Source organism: Bos grunniens, chromosome 6, assembly GCF_055505025.1.
Source record: "Bos grunniens cultivar Pamir isolate PY7600 chromosome 6, Bosgru_T2T1.0, whole genome shotgun sequence".
NCBI classification, from domain to species: domain Eukaryota; kingdom Metazoa; phylum Chordata; class Mammalia; order Artiodactyla; family Bovidae; genus Bos; species Bos grunniens.
Window position 1 is genome coordinate 34,144,637 of NC_141170.1, and position 18,599 is coordinate 34,163,235.

General features: G+C 38.8%; 1 protein-coding gene across 6 annotated transcripts in view; it reads left to right on the forward strand.

Annotated features, from left to right (window-relative positions):
- The first annotated feature begins 6,933 nt into the window (after positions 1-6,933).
- LOC147370577 (transmembrane protease serine 11G-like) overlaps positions 6,934-18,599 on the forward strand; it is a 42,356-nt gene continuing 30,690 nt past the window's right edge. For 2 of the 6 annotated variants that reach the window (XM_086405566.1, XM_086405568.1), the window contains exon 1: positions 6,968-7,069. In XM_086405566.1, the coding sequence (XP_086261692.1) occupies positions 7,059-7,069 (11 nt within the window). In that variant the 5' untranslated portion in view covers positions 6,968-7,058. Of the gene's footprint in view, positions 7,070-18,599 lie in introns of all 6 variants that reach the window. The other 4 variants (XM_086405564.1, XM_086405567.1, XM_086405565.1 and 1 more) reach the window with 4 other exon arrangements.

The window sequence follows — 18,599 nt, forward strand, 5'->3', positions numbered from 1 at the left end:
GGTGATGGACGGGGAGGCCTGCGTGCTGTGGTTTCTGGGGTCGCAAAGAGTCGGACACGACTGAGTGAGTGAACTGAACTGACTGAACTGAACAATGAGAGATGTTGAGCATCTTTTCATGTGTTTGTTAGCCATCTGTATGTCTTCTTTAGAGAAACGTCTGTTTAGGTCTTTTTGCCACTTTTTGATTGGGTTGTTTGTTTTTTTAGTATTAAGTTGTATGAGATGCTTGTATATTTTGGAAATTAATTCTTTGTCAGTTGTTTCATTTGTTAGTTTCTCCCATTGTGAGGGCTGTCTTTTCACCTTGCTTATAGTTTCCTTTGCTGTGCAGAAGCTTTTAAGTTTAATCAGCTCCCAGTTGTTTACTTTTTATTTCCATTACTCTAGGAGGTGAGTCATAGAGGATCTTGCTTTGCCTTATGTCATCGAGTGCTCTTCCTATGTTTTCCTCTAAGAGTTTTATAGTTTATGGTCTTATATTTACGTCTTTAATCCATTTTGAGTTTATCTTTGTGTATGGTGTTAGGAATTGTTCTAATTTCATTCTTTTTCATGTAGCTGTCCAGTTTTCCCAGCACCATTTATTGAAGAGGCTGTCTTTGCCCCATTGTATATTCTTACCCCTTTGTCAAAAATAAGGTACCCATAGGTGCATGGGTTTATTTCTGGGCTTTTTAATCTTGTTCCATTGGTCTATATTTCTGTTTTTGTGTCAGTACCACACTGTCTTGATGACTGTAGCTTTGTAGTATAATCTGAAGTCAGGAAGGTTGATTCCTCCAGCTCCATTCTTCTTTCTCAAGACTGCTTTGGCTATTCAGGGTCTTTTGTGTTTGTATATGAATTGTGAATTTTTTTGTTCTAATTCTGTTAAAAATGTTATTGGTAATTTGATAGGGATTACATTGGATCTGTAGATTGCATTTGATAGTATAGTCATTTTCACAATATTGATTCTTCCTACCCAGGAACATGGAATATCTCTCCATCTGTTTATGTAGTCTTTAATTTCTTTCATTAGTGTCTTATCATTTTCTGTGTACAGTTCTTTTATCTCCTTAGGTAAGTTTGTTCCCAGATATTTAATTCTTTTTTTGCAACGGTGAATGGGATTGATTCTTTAATTTCTCTTTCTGATTTTTCAGTTAGTATATAGAAATGCAAGTGATTTCTGTGTATTGATTTTGTATCCTGCAACTTTGCTAAATTCACTGATTAGTTCTAGTTATTTTCTGATACTATCTTTAGGGTTTTCTACGTAGAGTATCATGACATCTGCAAACAGTGAGAGCTTTATTTCTTTTCTGATCCAGATCAGAAAGCTTTTTTGCTTCTCCGAAAAGCTTTAATTTCTCCATTAATTTTGAATGAGATCCTTGCTGGATACAGTAATCTTGGTTGTAGGTTTTCCCTTTCAATACTTTAAATATATCCTATCATTCCCTGCTGGCCTGCAAAGTTTCTGCTGAAAGATCAGCTGTGAAGAACATGGGGTTTCCCTTGTATGTTAATTGTTGTTTCTCCCTTGCTGCTTTTAATATTCTTTCTTTGTGTTTAGTCTTTGTTAGTTTGATTAGTATGTGTCTTGGCATGTTTCTCCTTAGGTTTATCCTGTATGGGACTCTTTGTGCCTCTTGGACTTGATTGACTATTTCCTTTTCATGTTGGGGAAATTTTCAATTATAACCTCTTGAAAATTTTTCTCATACCCTTTCTTTTTCTCTTCTTCTGCTGCTGCTGCTGCTAAGTCACTTCAGTTGTGTCTGACCCTGTGCGATCCCATAAACAGCAGCCCACTAGGCTCCCCGTCCCTGGGATTCTCCAGGCAAGAACACTGGAGTGGGTTGCCATTTCCTTCTCCAATGCATGAAAGTGAAAAGTAAAAGTGAAGTCGCTCAGTCGTGTCCGACCCTCAGCGACCCCATGGACTGCAGCCTACCAGGCTCCTCCATCCATGGGATTTTCCAGGCAAAAGTACTGGAGTGGGGTGCCATTGTCTTCTCTGATTGGACTTCATAGTGCCGATAAAATCAACAACTACAATAGAGGTGGAAAAAGGGGGGGGGGGTGATTAAAAAAGAATCTACAGAACAAGTTAAAACATAAGAATAAGAAACATTTTCTTGAGTCATTGCTGTCAGAGTCCTTTCCCTAGCTGGGAGTCACAGTCCACCTTAATTCCCTAGGATGCCCTCCATCACTGTGTTGATCTCTGGACCTGCACTGGGGGCAGCTGATTCTAATCTGGTCCTGCTCCTGTATGTCCTTGCCTCCAATGTCCACAGCTATCAGAACTAGTGTGTTTTATTTTGTGGGCACTCTCCCATGACCTTTTATATATTCCATAGACACAGAGTCTGCCTAGTTGATCATGTGGATTTAACCTGTAGCTTGTACAGCTGGTGGGAAGATTTTGGGTCTTCTTCCTGAGCCACACTGCCCCTGGGTTTCAACTGTGGTTTTATTTCCACCTCTACATGTGGGTTGTCCACTGGGGTTTGCTCCTGAGGCTGCCATGGAGGACTTGGGTTTGCCCCTGTGAGGGCCAGGTGTGGAGGTGGTGTAGCTGCTTGGGTCACAGGGGTTCTGGCAGCACCAGGTACTCAGGGGAGTTGACGGCTAGGGCCACAGGAAATATAGTGGTCTAGAAGGGTATGGTAACCAGTATGGGCCAATAGGCTCCAGTATTCTTGCCTGGAGAACCCCCCTCCCTGACAGTGAAGCTTGGCAGGCCACAGTCTATGGGGTCGCAAAGAGTCGACACGACCAAAGCGACCCTTCATCCATAGACGAAAGATTTTTTTTGCCTGTGGCAGCTCTGCCCCAGTAAGAGTTGAGCGTGAAGGTGGCACAGCTGATTGGCTTTCAGGGACCCTAATGGGACCAAGTGTGCAGGGACACAGATTGCCTATGCCACAGGAATTATGACTCTATCAGAGTCTTTTTTTGAACTTCTTGTAGCTGGTGCTCAGAAGGCCTTTTTGGCTAGTCTTTCTCCATAGCTCCACCCATTCAGGCACTTAGAGGGCTCCCTTGCCTGGGGTCCTTCTCTGTTGTTTGGCACATCAGGCTTATAGAGGGGTCCCCTTGGCTGGGGTCCTACTCTGTAGTTCCGTGTGTCAGGTGTCTGATGGGCCAGACTCTTTATTGTTCAGCTGCCGATGCTTGCGGGTGGGGAAAGAGAGGCTATGGTGATGGCTCCACCGGCTATGTGTGACTCAGCAGTATCACCTTGCTTTCATGGCTGCCAGGCTTTCTTCCACCAGCATGTGCCACCACGATCTCCTCCCTCACATCCCCTCACTCCATCTCCCCACAGTCAACAGCAGCCCTCGCCCTGGGATTGCTTCACAATCCCTAAACTCCAGGCCCCAGCCACTGTGCCTTCCAGGGGACCAGCGTTCCTGTCCAGGATATATATGACTATGGCAAGGACTGTCTGATTCTCACTCCATTTAGGCTGCCTCAGATTAGCTGTTTCACTCTCAGCCTTAAATGTGTCTCCTCTGACTCAGACAATTGCCCCAATGTGGGGATCAGACCGCTGCTTCAGTTTCCCCACCCACCGAGGGCAGGTCCTGTCCTACTAACACTCCTGCTTTTTCCCCTAATGCCTTCGTCCTACTGAGTTTTTCATGGTTCTATATATTCTTTTCCACTGGTCAGGTATTCTTGTCCACTGTCAGCTGGTGTTCTGCATGCACTTCTGTGTCTGAAGGTGTATTCCTTATGTATCCATGGAGAGAGATGTACTCCACATCCACCTACACCTCCTCCATCTTTTTACTTTTAAAATCATCTTTATATTTATTAACTTTTAACAGAAGCTTACTATTTCTTCCCATTACAAAATAGGCCAAAAAAACAAACAAACAAAAAGAAACCCTCCACAACCCTGTAACATAAGCTGTATCAGTGACTTTTTCACCAAGAGAAATCATAGATATTTTCATTTCATTTCATAGTTGTTAGATATGCATCAAAATATATTTATACTCATTACAGCTTTGAAATTATTTTATTAGACTCATTGCTATATCCCATTATCTAACATTTTAAAACAGAAGCATATTTACTTATATTAAAAATTGTAATGGACACATATATAGGTATGGCTGAGGCCCTTCTCTGTTCACCTGAAGCTATCACAACATTGTTAATTGGCTATACCCCAATACAAAATGGTTTTGGTATTTAAAAAAATTTAAATAAAATTTAAAAAAATAAAAATAAAAAAAGATTTTGATAACTACGTTGCTCTATACTGTTTTTTATATAACCCTATGTATTTTATCTTATGCATCTAAAAACATTATTATGAGAAGGGGTCCATAGTCTTGACCAGAGAGCCAAAGATGACAATGGATATGGCACAAAAAAGAAGTAAAGAGCCTTTAACCTATAGGGTAAAGACAAAATATAGTTTCAAGACATACAAAAATTTAATGATTATCCTCTTCCTATTTTCCATTTTAATCTCTCATCTTGGCTCTTTCCTTTTGCTCCTATCCTTAATTTTCATTTTTTTAAAGGTATTTTAGTGCTGTGAACACACTATAATGTTACATGCACACATGATTCCCTTTGCATAGAATTTCTTTCTTCCTCATCACTTCAGCAAGTTTGCATTCTTGAAAGGGATATACCAACTGACCATACCCTTAGAGTATGTGAATGTTAAATTTTTACTAAATATCTACTATTGTTAAACATATAGTTTAAAAGATAGAAAACAATGCTTTTTTTATATTATTGTGCTAGGCAGGATTCTAAAATAGTCCTCCAAGATCTTCTGCCCTAATCTTACTGCAAATACAGTGAGATATCATAGCCATGCTTATGCTACTGCTGCTGCTGCTGCTAAGTCGCTTCAGTTGTGTCCGACTCTGTGGAACCCCATAGATGGCAGCCCACCAGGCTTCCCCATCCCTGGGATTCTCCAGGCAAGAATACTGGAGTGGGTTGCCATTTCCTTCTCCAATACATAAAAGTGAAAAGTGAAAGTGAAGTCACTCAGTCATGTCCAACTCTTAACGACCTCATGGACTACAGCCTACCAAGCTCCTCCATCCATGGGATTTTCCAGACAAGAGTACTGGAGTGGGGTGCTTATGGTACATCACTTGGCAAAAGGCATTTTGTAGATATGATTCATATTACTAATCTCTTGACTTTGAGTTAATAAAAGAAGGAGATTTTTCCAGGTGGGTTGAAGTCCAAGCCTTTAGAAGTAGATTTCCTTAGAAATAGAGAATGTTCTCTTCTGAACAGCAGAAAAATCAAACAGATTCCAAGTGTGAGAAGATGCACCACTGCTGGCTTGCAGACAGAGGGGACCATTTATCAAGGGATGCAGATAGCCTCTAGAAACTGAAGGCAGCCCAAGCTGACAGGCAGCAAAGAAACCAGGACCTTAGTCCTTCTGCAATGAACTTAATTCTACCATCAGACTAAATGAGCTGGCAAGTGATTCTTTACCACAGCCTCCAGATAGGAGCCCAGCAGAGCCCTCACCATGCTTTTAGTCTTTAAACACTAAGCAGGGAACAACAATGAACTCACCTGGACCTCTGTCCAACAGAGTGAAAAACAGATAATAAATGGCTATTGTTTTAAGTGGTTATGTTTGTAGCAATTTGTTATACATGAACAAAAAGTGGACAAAGGCATAGAATTTTTAATTTATTAGCCAATATGTTCATTTATTCATTGCAATTATATGTGCCTGCTTTGCCAAAAACTTCTTTTCAAAGCAAAAAGGAACTTGAAATATGAATTCAAATGTTGATTTCCAAATCGACTAAAAGAAAGATTGAGTAAATGTTGAATATCAAAGTGTTTGCAGAAGTGCTGAAAATTCCATTCATTCATAGACATCACAATTTCTGGCCTCAAATCTTTCATTATCTAGCAGAAGGAATATTTTGAAAATAATCAAAACTAAAACTAGATGCCTGCTTGAGGGGAAAACATGGGTCAAGGGCTATTTAGAGGAAATTAGAGGAAAACATCCTGGGGGGAACACAGGCTCTCAAAGTCTAGGGACCCTGTGTAGTCAGATTCTAATTAAATGACTTGAATCTTACAGTGAGGTGGGTTTTTAGCTGAGAACTATACTACAAAGAGGGGAAACAATATTTTAGGTATATGGGCAAAGACACAGTGGGGAAAAAAAGGATCTGATCTACAGAAAACAAAGCTCTAAGTCAGAATGTAGGTGCTGATGTTGTTGTTTAGCCGTGACTGACCCTTTTGTGACACCATGGACTGTAGTCCACCAGGCTTCTCTGTCCAGGAGATTTTCCAGGCAAGAATACTGGAGTGGGTAGAATAGAAGGTCTTCTTGACCAAAGGATCAAACCCACATCTCCTGCATTTCAGGCAGTTTCTTTACCACTGAGCTATCTAGGAAGCCCAGGTGCTATTTTAGCTACAAAGAAAATCACAAGATGAGTTGGGAGAGCCCTTGAAAATGGCAATTGGCACAAACATCAATATATTTTCACTTTCCCATCTTAAAGTTAGATCTCTCTTTAAGCAGACACCAAAGAATTACTGGGCCAGATCCAGACATGTCTCAGACTATTGCACTAACAAAATCAAGTGAACAACTATCCAACCTTTTATGAAAAAGGTTGATCTTGCTCAAAGGTTGATCTGATCGTGTTTCACACCTGTCTCTAAAAGGGAAAAGGGCAGGGCCTGAAGACCAGACTGTCCTGACTCAGAACAAAGAGTACCATCTCTTGAAAGACAAACACAAAACTGCTCCAAGTATTAAGGGTGTTGCTTAGGTTTTGAACACAATATTTTCTCATTTAATTAGCCAGAACCAGGAAATTCTTACTTGCTATGACAAAGGTTATCAAGTGATTCTTCACCTCAAATCACACTATTGGTTAAAGTTTACCCATCCCAACTTGTTCAACTAGTTTATTTTAAATCCTTTAAGTATCCTTTCTTTAGTCAGCTGAAAGAATGCCCAGAGTGCTACTCATTTGACGAGAAATCACAAAGCAGCACAGAGGTGGAAGAGTTTGCATTCTTGACAGTGGATGATGTATCAGTAAGTTTAATTTTATTTCATGTTTAAAAGATATGTTTCATATTTGTGGCTTCCAATTCAGGAATTATTCTGATTTGTGAATTTAATAGTTTTTTTCCCCTCTACTATTGGAGAAAATAGTAACATAGTAATATTAAAACTCTTTATTTCAGGAAACCATGCTAACAATTTTTTTTTTAATCTGAAAATTCCACATGTTGGATTTTAATAGGGAAATTTAAATTTAATGTGAAAATGACATAATAACAGAGAAAGGGAGGAAAAACACAGAGCCTGAGGTAAAATTGTGTACGTTTTCAGCATGGAAAGATAGAGTAAGTAATAAAGTGTTTTCTCATCCCAGCTTAGAATGCTGTTTGTGATCTTTCTAAATTATGCATTTTTTTTTTTTTACAAGTTAGATACTTTTTATTCTTAGAGATTTATATGTATTTCCCAACATACCATTATTAAAACACAATGAAAAATGCAACTAAAACTCAGTTTCAGTGCCAGAGGACATTAGAGTGTAGTGGGACTGTAGCAAACTATCCTCTGGGGGTGCTCACTACTAGCTTGGGCCAACTCTTGCCGTCCAAATGAACTTTAATAGATACACTGAAAATAGAAGAAGTATATAAGTCGTATGTGTGTGTGTGTTAGTTGCTTAGTCGTGTCTGACTCTTTGCAACCCCATAGACTGTAGCCCACTAGGCCCCTCTGTCCATGGGATTTTCCAGGCAGGAGTACTGGAGTGGGTTGCTATTTCCTTCTCCAAAAGGAACTATAGAAAGAAATAAAGTGAAGTCACTCAGTATGTCCAGCTCTTTGCAACACCATGGACTGTAGCCTACCAGGCTTCTCCATCCATGGAATTTTCCAGGAAGGAGTACTGGAATGGGTTGCCATTTCCTTCTTCATATAAGTCATATGGGAAGTATCATGTTATAGCCCTTCTTCTGAAAATGATAATTATTATTAAAACTTCAAAAAGCAAATAAGAACTTTAATGTCCTTTGATAAATTCTTTCTTTTAAAATAAAAAATTAAATAACAATATAAGAATAATTTATACATATGACTATAAAAAGTGAAAAGCAAAAAATAGTGAGAAGTGAATAAATCTAAGATTTTGTTCTTTAATAGATTTGGAAGGAAATCTACAGAAAATAAAGCTTAAATGTTTTAACCTCCATTTCCCTGTCCTATCTATTCTTCATTTTTCTACATTTTCCAAATGTTTCATTTGGAACATTAATTCTTCTTACATAAATATGATGTCAATAAGTACAAACTGCTCAAGGTAATAAAAGAATTACAGATGTCTTTTCTAATGACTTTTAACTGGAGTTGCACTCTTGTCTTCATTGGTAATAATAGAATATTGTCTATAAAATTCAAAATACATGGATTTCTGGACCACAATCCCCCCCCAACAAACTCTTTACAATCACTCAAAATGTTCCCCTTTCTCCTTGCTCACCTTAGAGACACAAATTAAGGTTTAAGTGGTTAAAAAAAAAAAACAAAAAAACTTTTCACACTTGACCTTATTTCTAGAACAGGCACACGCTAGCAATTTTCTTTTCAAATGGACAGTAATAGAAACATAATGATGATACTATTACCAGTATTTTTATTTTTACTTCAAAGTATTTCTAATCTGTAGGGGAAATATGATGATTTTATACTAATAATGATAATTCAATTAATCAAATTATTTTTTGCCCTTCAGTATATTTAACTGTCATGTATTTATGCAAGACCTATTTGCTATGTACCAGTCACCATTTTTTGATATTGAAATGCTATGCTAAGTCACTTCAGTCGTGTCTGACTCTGTGCAACCCCATAGATGGCAGCCCACCAGGCTCCCCCATCCCTGGGATTCTCCAGGCAAGAACACTGGAATGGGTTGCCATTTCCTTCTCCGATGCATGAAAGGGAAAAGTGAAAGTGAAGTCGCTCAGTCGTGTCTGACTCTTAGCGACCCCATGGACTGCAGCCTAACAGGCTCCTCCATCCATGGGATTTTCCAGGCAACAGTACTGGAGTGGGGTGCCATTGCCTTCTCTGTGATATTGAAAAGATGGGAATAAATAAACATAAAGTTTTTAAATTTTTACTTATTTTTTAATTGAAGGATAATTGCTTTACAGTATTTTGTTGTTTTCTGTCACACCTCAACATGAATCAACCATAGGTATACATATATCCCCTCCCTTTTGAACCTCCCTCCCATCTCCCTCCCCATCCCACCCCTCTAGGTTGATACAGAGCCCCTGTTTGACTTTCCTGAGACATACAGTAAATGCCTATTGACTATTTTATATATGGCAATGTAATTTTCCATGTTACTCTTTCCATACATCTCACCCTCTCCTCCCCTCTCCCCATGTCCATAAGTCTGTTCTCTACTTCTGTTTCTCCATTGCTGCCCTGAAAATAAATTCTTCAGTACCATTTTTCTAGGTTTTGTATATATGTGTTAGTATACAATATATACCTTTCTCTTTCTGACTTACTTCACTTTGTATAACAGGCTCTAGGTTCATCCACCTCATTAGAACTGACTCAAATGTTTTCCTTTTTATGGCTGAGTAATGCTTCATGGTGTATATGTACCACAAGTTCTGTATCCATTCATCTGTTGATGGACATCTAGGTTGCTTCCATATTCTAGCCATTGTAAATAGTTCTGCAATGAAAAATTGGATACATGTGTGTTTTTCAATTTTGGTTTCCTCAGGGTATATGCCTAGGAGTGGGATTGCTGGGTCATATGGTGGTTTTATTCCTAGTTTTTTAAGGAATTGCCATACTATCTTCCATAGTGGCTGTATCAGTTTACATTCCCACCAACAGTGCAAAAGTGTTGCCTTTTCTTCACACCCTCTCCAGCATTTATTTTTTGTAGACTTTTTGATGATGGCCATTCTAACTAATGTAAAGTGATATATCATTGTAGTTTTCATTTGCATTTCTCTAATAATGAGTGATGTTGAGCATCTTTTCATGTGTTGGTCAGCCATCTGTATGTCTTCTTTAGAGAAATGTCTGTTTAGGTCTTTTTCCCACTTTTTAATTGGGTTGTTTGTTTTTCTGGTATTGAGTTGTATGAGCTGCTTGTATATTTTGGAAATTAATCCTTTGTCAGTTGTTTCATTTGTTATTATTTTCTCCCATTCTGAGGGTTGTCTTTTCACCTTACTTATAGTTTCCTTTGCTGTGCAAAAGCTTTTAATCAGCTCCCACTTGTTTACTTTTTATTTTATTTCCTTTACTCTAAGAGGTGGGTCATAGAGGATCTTGCTTGGTTTGTGTCATTGAGTGTGTCATTGAGTGTTCTGGCTATGTTTTCCTCCAAGAGTTAAACCTACAGTTTTAATTCAGCTTCTTTTAGGATTTATGTAAATTTCAATTCTGGTTAAATGTTACAGCTGGTTAATGGAAAATGAAATCTACCAGAAAGGTAAGGAGAGAAATGAAAGTGACATAAAGAGACAAAAAAAAAAAAAATAGACTGAAGTAAAAATCAGAGAAAAGCAAGAGACCTACATCTGGTTAACAGACTAACAAACCATTTCGATCTCTCCATTCTTATTACTTTCCATTCTCAAGGTTTTCAAATTTTTCACCTCCAGGACCAAAATTCTTAAAACCTTGACAGTCCCATCCACTATTCAGATAAGTCGTATGCCTACTTTACGTATTTTTGCCATATTAGCCTTGGCTTTCTTTGGCTTTGTGCCTCACAGGAGTAGTAAAGGATGAGGGTGCTGGAAAGAGTTGGAAGAGGTGTTGTTGAAAAGCTGTCTCTACTCTTTCCATTGATGATCCACGCCCCAGAGTAATTAAGTCTCAGAGGATTTTTTCCATTTGGAATACCCAAACATTTAGTAATTCGTTTTTGTCACCCATGGCCAATATGGAGAAAACATATCTTATTCCTCATTGTGCATGCCAATACCAAGTAGAATGCTTGAGACATGTTAGTTGAACCACTATTCATTCTTCAAATTTATTTGGGACCAATTTCCAACTAACAACTCATCAACTACTGGTTGTTTGAATATTCTCTGTTATCTTAATATCCACGTAGTTAGATTTCATACTATTTTTAAAGACTCCTTTCTATAGAGAAATATTTTGTTTACTTGTCTAGTGAGCCATTCTGTATTTAGATATAGTAACATACGTGCTGTGCTTAGTTGCTCAGTTGTGTCCAACTCCACGACCCCATGAACTGAAGCCCGCCAGGCTCCTCTCTCTGGGGATTCTCCAGGCAAGAATACTGGGGTGGGTTACCATGCCCTCCTCCAGGGAATCTCCCCAACCCAGGGATTGAACCAAGGTCTCCGGCATTGCAGGCAGATCCTTTACCACTGAGCTACCAGGGAAGCCCATGAATACTGGAGTGGGTAGCCTATCCATTCTCCAAGGGATCTTCTCAATCCAGGAATTGAAACAGTGTCTCTACCAGGGAAGCCCCATGTATGTATGTATGTATATATATATATATATATATACATATATATATATATAGAGAGAGAGAGAGAGGCATAAATATATTTCTAATATTTAGTCCTTTTTTCTTTCCTGAAAATGAATATCTATGAACTAGATTCCCTGGATTATTGCATTCTTACAGTGAAGTTCTGAGTAATATTACATTATTCTTTACCCCACACAGAAATATTGCAGTCTCTTTCCATTTTTAAAAAAAATTAAGATACAGTTGACATATAACCTTACAGTTTCAGGTGTATGACATAATGATGTAATATTAGTATTAATATATCTTGTGACCACCACAGTGACCACCACAATGATCACCACAATGATCACCACAATGTTTAGTTAACATCTGTCATCATACAATAGTTACATTTTTTTTCTTGTGATGAAAACTTTTAAGGTGTACTTCAGTAATTTTCAGATACAAAATATGTTATTATTAATTATGCTGTACATTACATCCTCATAACATTTATTTTATAAAAGTTTGTACCTTTTGATCCCCTTCACCCATTTCACCCATCCCCACCCCTACTTCTGGCAGCCACCTAGAATCTCTTTTCACGTAGTAACACCCATCAGTGAATTTTACGTCCCACAATGATTGTTTAAATGAGGTTTATGTTTTATACCAATAGGCATAAAAGAACTCCGTCAAGTGAAAACATATCAATGTAGAAATCAGGGACTAATGATTTTAATTTAAAAACCAAACTTGCTTTTAAATGAGAGTCTTTCCTCAGCTTCAGTAATAGTACCTTATGTCCTAGGAGTTCAGCATTATCAGTGGAGTACTAGGAATAGATATCAAAAAGGTGAGATGACTGATGGTCCCCAAAATGAATAATTAATATCTCTGATGCTTCTAGTTCAAAAATGCACTTAAAACTTTACCAGAACATAGACACATATAATACATATATATATATGTATTGTCTTTTTTATAATATATATTTTTAAAAATAAGAGTTAAGATACAAACATATCTATTTTATCTATCATGTATTTTTTACAGGAAAATATCATGATAGATTATCCATAATTTAAAACTCTTCTGTTTAAAACGTTTTTAATCTTGGAATAATTGATACCCATTTTATAAGAAACACCACAATAATGAACAACCCTCTGGCTAATTTTTGCATGCATTCAAAATTATTTCCTTAGAATAAGTTATTTTCTGCACTTGCACAATTTCTGGAGTACCATCCCATAATTACCAAATTACTCCATGTCCCAAATAATTTTTTTCTCTGAATATTGCCTATGTCCCTGTAAAACTGAAATATAATCGTTCCTCAGAACACAGCATTGTTTACAGCCCTCTCAAGTAAGAGCTTTTTATTGAAGATTTTGTCTTGTCCTCACTTTTTAATGCCACCTCAGATCATTCCTTTCCACATCCCTGTAAACCTCCTTATTCCTTTGAGGCTCACACAGTTCTACTCTACCCTTTTCCTTCCTCATCTTTGTCCTCATGGACCCATGATAATGCCTTTTATGTATTAAAGGCTGACACTTGCTTCCCTATATCATTCTTTACTCCAAGTCCTACATTTACCCTAAGTAGCCTCAGTGCTCATGCTGATTGACCTTGAAATCCTACTCATTCATTTCCTTGTCTCATCACTACAACCTTCTCTTCAAATATTACTCTCATCCCACACCCTAGACTTTGTCATGACTCTCTGACTCATACTTTTGGACAGCTATCACTATCTTAACCTTCCTTATTACAGTCTCAGTTACTTCTAATGTATAAGTCATCCACTTTTTAAAAATTATTATTCATTGGTTTTTCCAGTCTATGAATTCTTCCTATCCTTCAGCTTTCCACCTCCACCAAACATATACCACACACACATACATACACTCCTCTTGGTTTCTCTTGTGATCCTTAAATTCATCAATGGAACAAATTTTTCAATGTCTCAAACTCCACTAAATTCTCTTGCTGCATATTTTCCTTCATCATTTATACCTGGATAAATTCTAGAGAGAATGTACCTCTGAACAATGGTTCACCTCTGCCAAGACAGAACTCTGGGAATGCAACAAGCGTGTATGACGTGCCTGTTCATCTGAGCCCTCAGCCCTAATCATTACATCCCCTTATTCTATGCTCTCATTTTCTATAATTAGTGTTTTCAATTTCTCTAGCCTCCTCAAACTGCCAGTTCTCACCACCTGTCCTCTCATGTTTCTAAGATATATTTTGATGATCAGTTAGACGAGAATTCCTTCAGCTTCCTTACCTCAAACCAACAAACCTACCTATATCCATTCATGCTCTCAAGAGGATGCTGCAGTTTATTCAAGTTCTCCAATCTATTAGATTGAACCATATGAAGCTGTCAACGTATCACCAGTTTTGTCCTACACAAATGGCAATTTTATATGTGTGAACTTAATAGTTTAGAATTCATGATCCTTCAGCTGTGCTCTCAACTCAGTCCTCCTCCAAACTTCAGCTTCTCTACAAGTTCCCTCGTGGCTCAAATGATAAAGGATATGCCTGTAATTCAGGAGACCTGAGTCTGATCCCTGTGTCCAGAAGATCCCCTGGGGAAGAGAATGGCTACCCACTCCAGTATTCTTGCCTGGAAAATTGCATGGACAGAAGAGCCTGATGGGCTACAATCTATGTGATCCCAAAGAGTTGGACGTGACTAAGCAACTAATATTTTGACTTTCACTTTTCAAGTATACTCAAAACTTACATATTCTTACGAAAAAAAAAAAATCTTCCATCAACCCCATAACTTCTCTCTCTTCTAATCTATAATTCAACTCATAAAAAAATTGTTGATATCCACTGTTTCATCTCGTTTCTTCCAGTTATTCCTCAAACCCTTGACATTTGGGTTGTAACTTTGGTTTGCTACTCTGTTCCTTCACCTGTTGTGGTCACCGTGATCCACTATTATTTAATCCACTAGTTATTCTAAACTTTTATCAAGTTTGATTTCCTAACCACACTGGACAATTTGGATCAATCTCTCCTTGAATATCTTTTATCCTTTATTATCATATCACACATGTTTTCATTAGAGAGTGAAGAGGAACTAAAGAGTCTCTAGATGAGGGTGAAGGAGGAGAGTGAAAAACCTGACTTAAAACTCAACGTTCAAAAATCTAAAACTATGGCATCTTGTCCCATCACTTCACAGAAAAGAGAAGGGGAAAAAGTGGAAACAATGACAGATTTTCTTTTCTTGAGCTCCAAAATCACTGTGGGTGGTGGCTGCAGCCATGAAATTAAAAGACGTTTGCTCCTTGGAAGGAAAGTTCTGACGAATCTAGATAGCATATTAAAAAGCAGGAATATCACCTTACCAAAAAAAATCTGCATAGTCAAGAAACTATGGTTTTTCCAGTGGTCATGTATGGATGTGAGTTCAGTAAGTTCAGTTCAGTCGCTCAGTCATGTCCAACTCTTTGCGACCCCAGGAACCGCAGCACGCCAGGCCTTCCTGTCCATCACCAACTCCCAGAGTCCACCCAAACTCACGTCCATTGAGTTGGTGATGCAATTCAGCTGTCTAATCCTCTGTCGTCCCCTTCTCCTCCTGCCCTCAATCTTTCCCAGCATCAAGGTCTTTTCAAATGAGTCAGTTCTTCGCATCAGGTGTCCAAAGTATTGGAGTTTCAGCTTCAACATCAGTCCTTCCAATGAACACCCAGGACTGATCTCCTTTAGGATGGACTGGTTGGATCTCCTTGCAGTCCAAGGGACTCTCAAGAGTCTTCTCCAACACCACAGTTCAAAAGCATCAATTCTTCAGTGCTCAGCTTTATTTACAGTCCAACTCTCACATCCATACATGACCACTGGAAAAACTGTAGCCTTGACAAGATGGACCTTCGTTGACAAGGTAATGTCTCTGCTTTTTAATATGCTGTCTAGGTTGGTTATAACTTCCTTTCAAGGAGTAAGCGTCTTTAAATTTCATGGCTGCAGTCACCATCTGCAGTGATTTTGGAGCCCAGAAAAATAGTCAGCCACTGTTTCCACTATTTCCCCATCTATTTGCCATGAAGTGATGGGACGAGATGCCATGATCTTAGTTTTCTGAATGTTGAGCTTTAAGCCAACTTTTTCACTCTCCTCTTTCACTCTTATCAAGAGGCTTTTTACTTCCTCTTTACTTTCTGCCATAAGGGTGGTGTCATCTGCATATCTGAGGTTATTGATATTTCTCCCGGCAATCTTGATTCCAGCTTGTGCTTCCTCCAGCCCAGCATTTCTCATGATGTACTCTGCATATAAGCTAAATAAGCAGGGTGACAATATACAGCCTTGACGTACTCCTTTTCCTATTTGGAATCAGTCTGTTGTTCCATGTCCAGTTCTAACTGTTGCTTCCTGACCTGCATACAGATTTCTCGAGAGGCAGGTCGGGTGGTCCGGTATTCCCATCTCTTTCAGAATTTTCCACAGTTATTGTGATCCACACAGTCAAAGGCTTTGGTTTAGATGGATATGGGAGTTTGACCATAAAGAAGGCTGCTAACTGCTGCTAAGTCACTTCAGTTGTGTCCGACTCTGTGCAACCCCATAGACAGCAGCCCATCAGGCTCCACCGTCCCTGGGACTCTTCAGGCAAGAACACTGGAGTGGGTTGCCATTTCCTTCTCCAATGCATGAAAGTGAAAAGTGAAAGTGAAGTCGTTCAGTCTTGTCTGACTCTTAGCGACCCCACAGACTGCAGCCTGCCAGGCTCCTCCGTCCATGGGATTTTCCAGGCAGGAGTAGGGTGCCAAAGAATTGATGCCTTCAAATTGTGGTGCTGGAGAAGACTCTTGAGAGTCCCTTGGACAACAAGGAGATCAACCCTCAATATTCACTGGAAGGACTGATGTCTGAAGCTGCAATACTTTGGCCCCCTGGTGTTAAGAGCTGACTCATTGGAAAAGACCCTGATGCTGGGAAAGACCAAAAGCAAAAGGAGAATAGGGTGGCAGAGGATGAGATGGTTTAGATAGCATCACCAACTCAATGGAAATGATCTGAGCAAACTCCAGGAGACAGTGAAGGACAGGGAAGCCTGGTGTGCTGCAGTCCGTGTGGTCACAAAGAGTTGGACACAACTTAGTGACTGAACAGCAACAATAAGATTTATGGTAGGTTAGAGACCAATGTCAACAGGAGAGTGACAGTGAAAAGATGGTAGGTTCTGTGGCTTATAAATCTCAGTAGGATTAAAGTCAGGGTACTAAGGCGGTAAACTAGAAGGATATGTCATGACAATTGAAGAGTTTGATGACTAAATTAACATTTAGTTTATGGAGAAATAGAAGCTTTTGGTAATGACAAGATATAGAGTTTGAGTATGAAGGTGGGCAGCTAAGGTAAAGAGAAGGACAACGTCACTGGCACAAATAGCCAGAATATAAAATAGGACATGATCACTATAACAAAATAGACAGCAACAAAGCAGGATAGGCAGCGTCAAGGTAGCTGTTAACTGGAGTGGGATAGCTGTGAATAGATCAATGGTTTTGGCCCTTAGAGAAGGCTTTAGAGCAGCACACTGAAAGGTTTTCAGAAATGGAAACACCAGGGATTTCCCAGGAGGCTCAGTGATTAAGACTTCAGCTTCCAATGCAGGGGCTGTGGGGTCAATCCCTGGTCAGGGAGCTAAGATTGCACATACCTCGGGGCCAAAAAAAAAAAAACAGAAGTAATATTGTAACAAATTAAATAAAAACTTTAAAATTGGTCATCAAAATATTTTTTTTTTAATTGAAAAAGAAATAAACAAATGGAAATGTCAGCCACTGGAGAAAAGGAGGTTAGAAACACAGAGGGAGAGAGGATATTTTAGGTAGAGCGGTGCTGTGAGTGGAACAGGGGTGGGTGGCTGTAAGAAAGAGAATAGCACATGTGAAGGGAAGTGCCATACATTAAGAACCCAAAAGTGAATTAGACACAGCAAATGAAAGACATTTTTTTAAACAAAATGTAAAGTATATCAACATCCCTCCCATATTACTGCCCACTGGGTTCCTATAGACCCTCAGAATTAATAACACCTTGCCATGGGCTTCAGGGACCCCATGATTTGGTCCTCGCTTGTCTCTCTAGCTGAACCTTTTCTACATTTCCCTGGGCCCACTGTGATCCAACACATTATGTTCATTTCTTCCTGGGACTCAACAAACTCACTCCTGTTCCAGCTCTAGGAACTTGTTACCACTGGGTTGCTCTTTGCCCAGTTCTTCTAGATGTTTCCTCACTATTTACCACTTAGCTCAAAGGGCATCTCTTTGGGGATGATTCATTAAATACCCTCTCCCCCTGGCTTCCAGTCACTCTTTATTCATCAATGTGTTTAACTTTCATGAGCTGAATCTTACTTTTTGGCTTGTTTAAGTATTTCTTGAATGAATGAATGAATATTAATCTAAAGAGTACAGTCTATGTAATGATAAACATCTGAGAGTTTTTATACAAGGGTATCACATTAATAGAGCTATATATTTAGAATATAGTTCTCACTGGTACACTGTAGAATGTAAATATTTTATAGGAAATCATCTGGAGATAAAGAGATCTATTAATGGCCACTCTACTTGTTCAGATAAGACATAATGAATGCCTAAGTTTGGATGGTATTAAGCAAATGGGAAAAAAGACAAATAAGAAAGACAATTCAGCAGTGACTGATGAGGTAAAGGAGTTGTTGAGAGGAAGATGTCTGTGATTTCAGGTTTCAGAGAATGGGTAATCTAGAAAACTGCAAATAATATTGTTAATACATATATTTGCTTTCTTTATTTGATTAAAAGTTAAAAGGAAGTAAAAGGTGATGGGAATAAGAAATGAACAGACTCAAGTGGAAAAAGAGTGATATAATAAGAATGAGTCAGAAGAAACTAGAAGATAGAAAAGACAAAAACCACTGTGCTGTGCTGTGCTTAGTCACTCAGTTGTGTCTGACCGTCTGTGACCTCATGAACTGTGGCCCTCCAGGCTCCTCTGCCTATGGCTCTGTCTATGTCTTCTCCAAACAAGAATACAGGAGTGGGT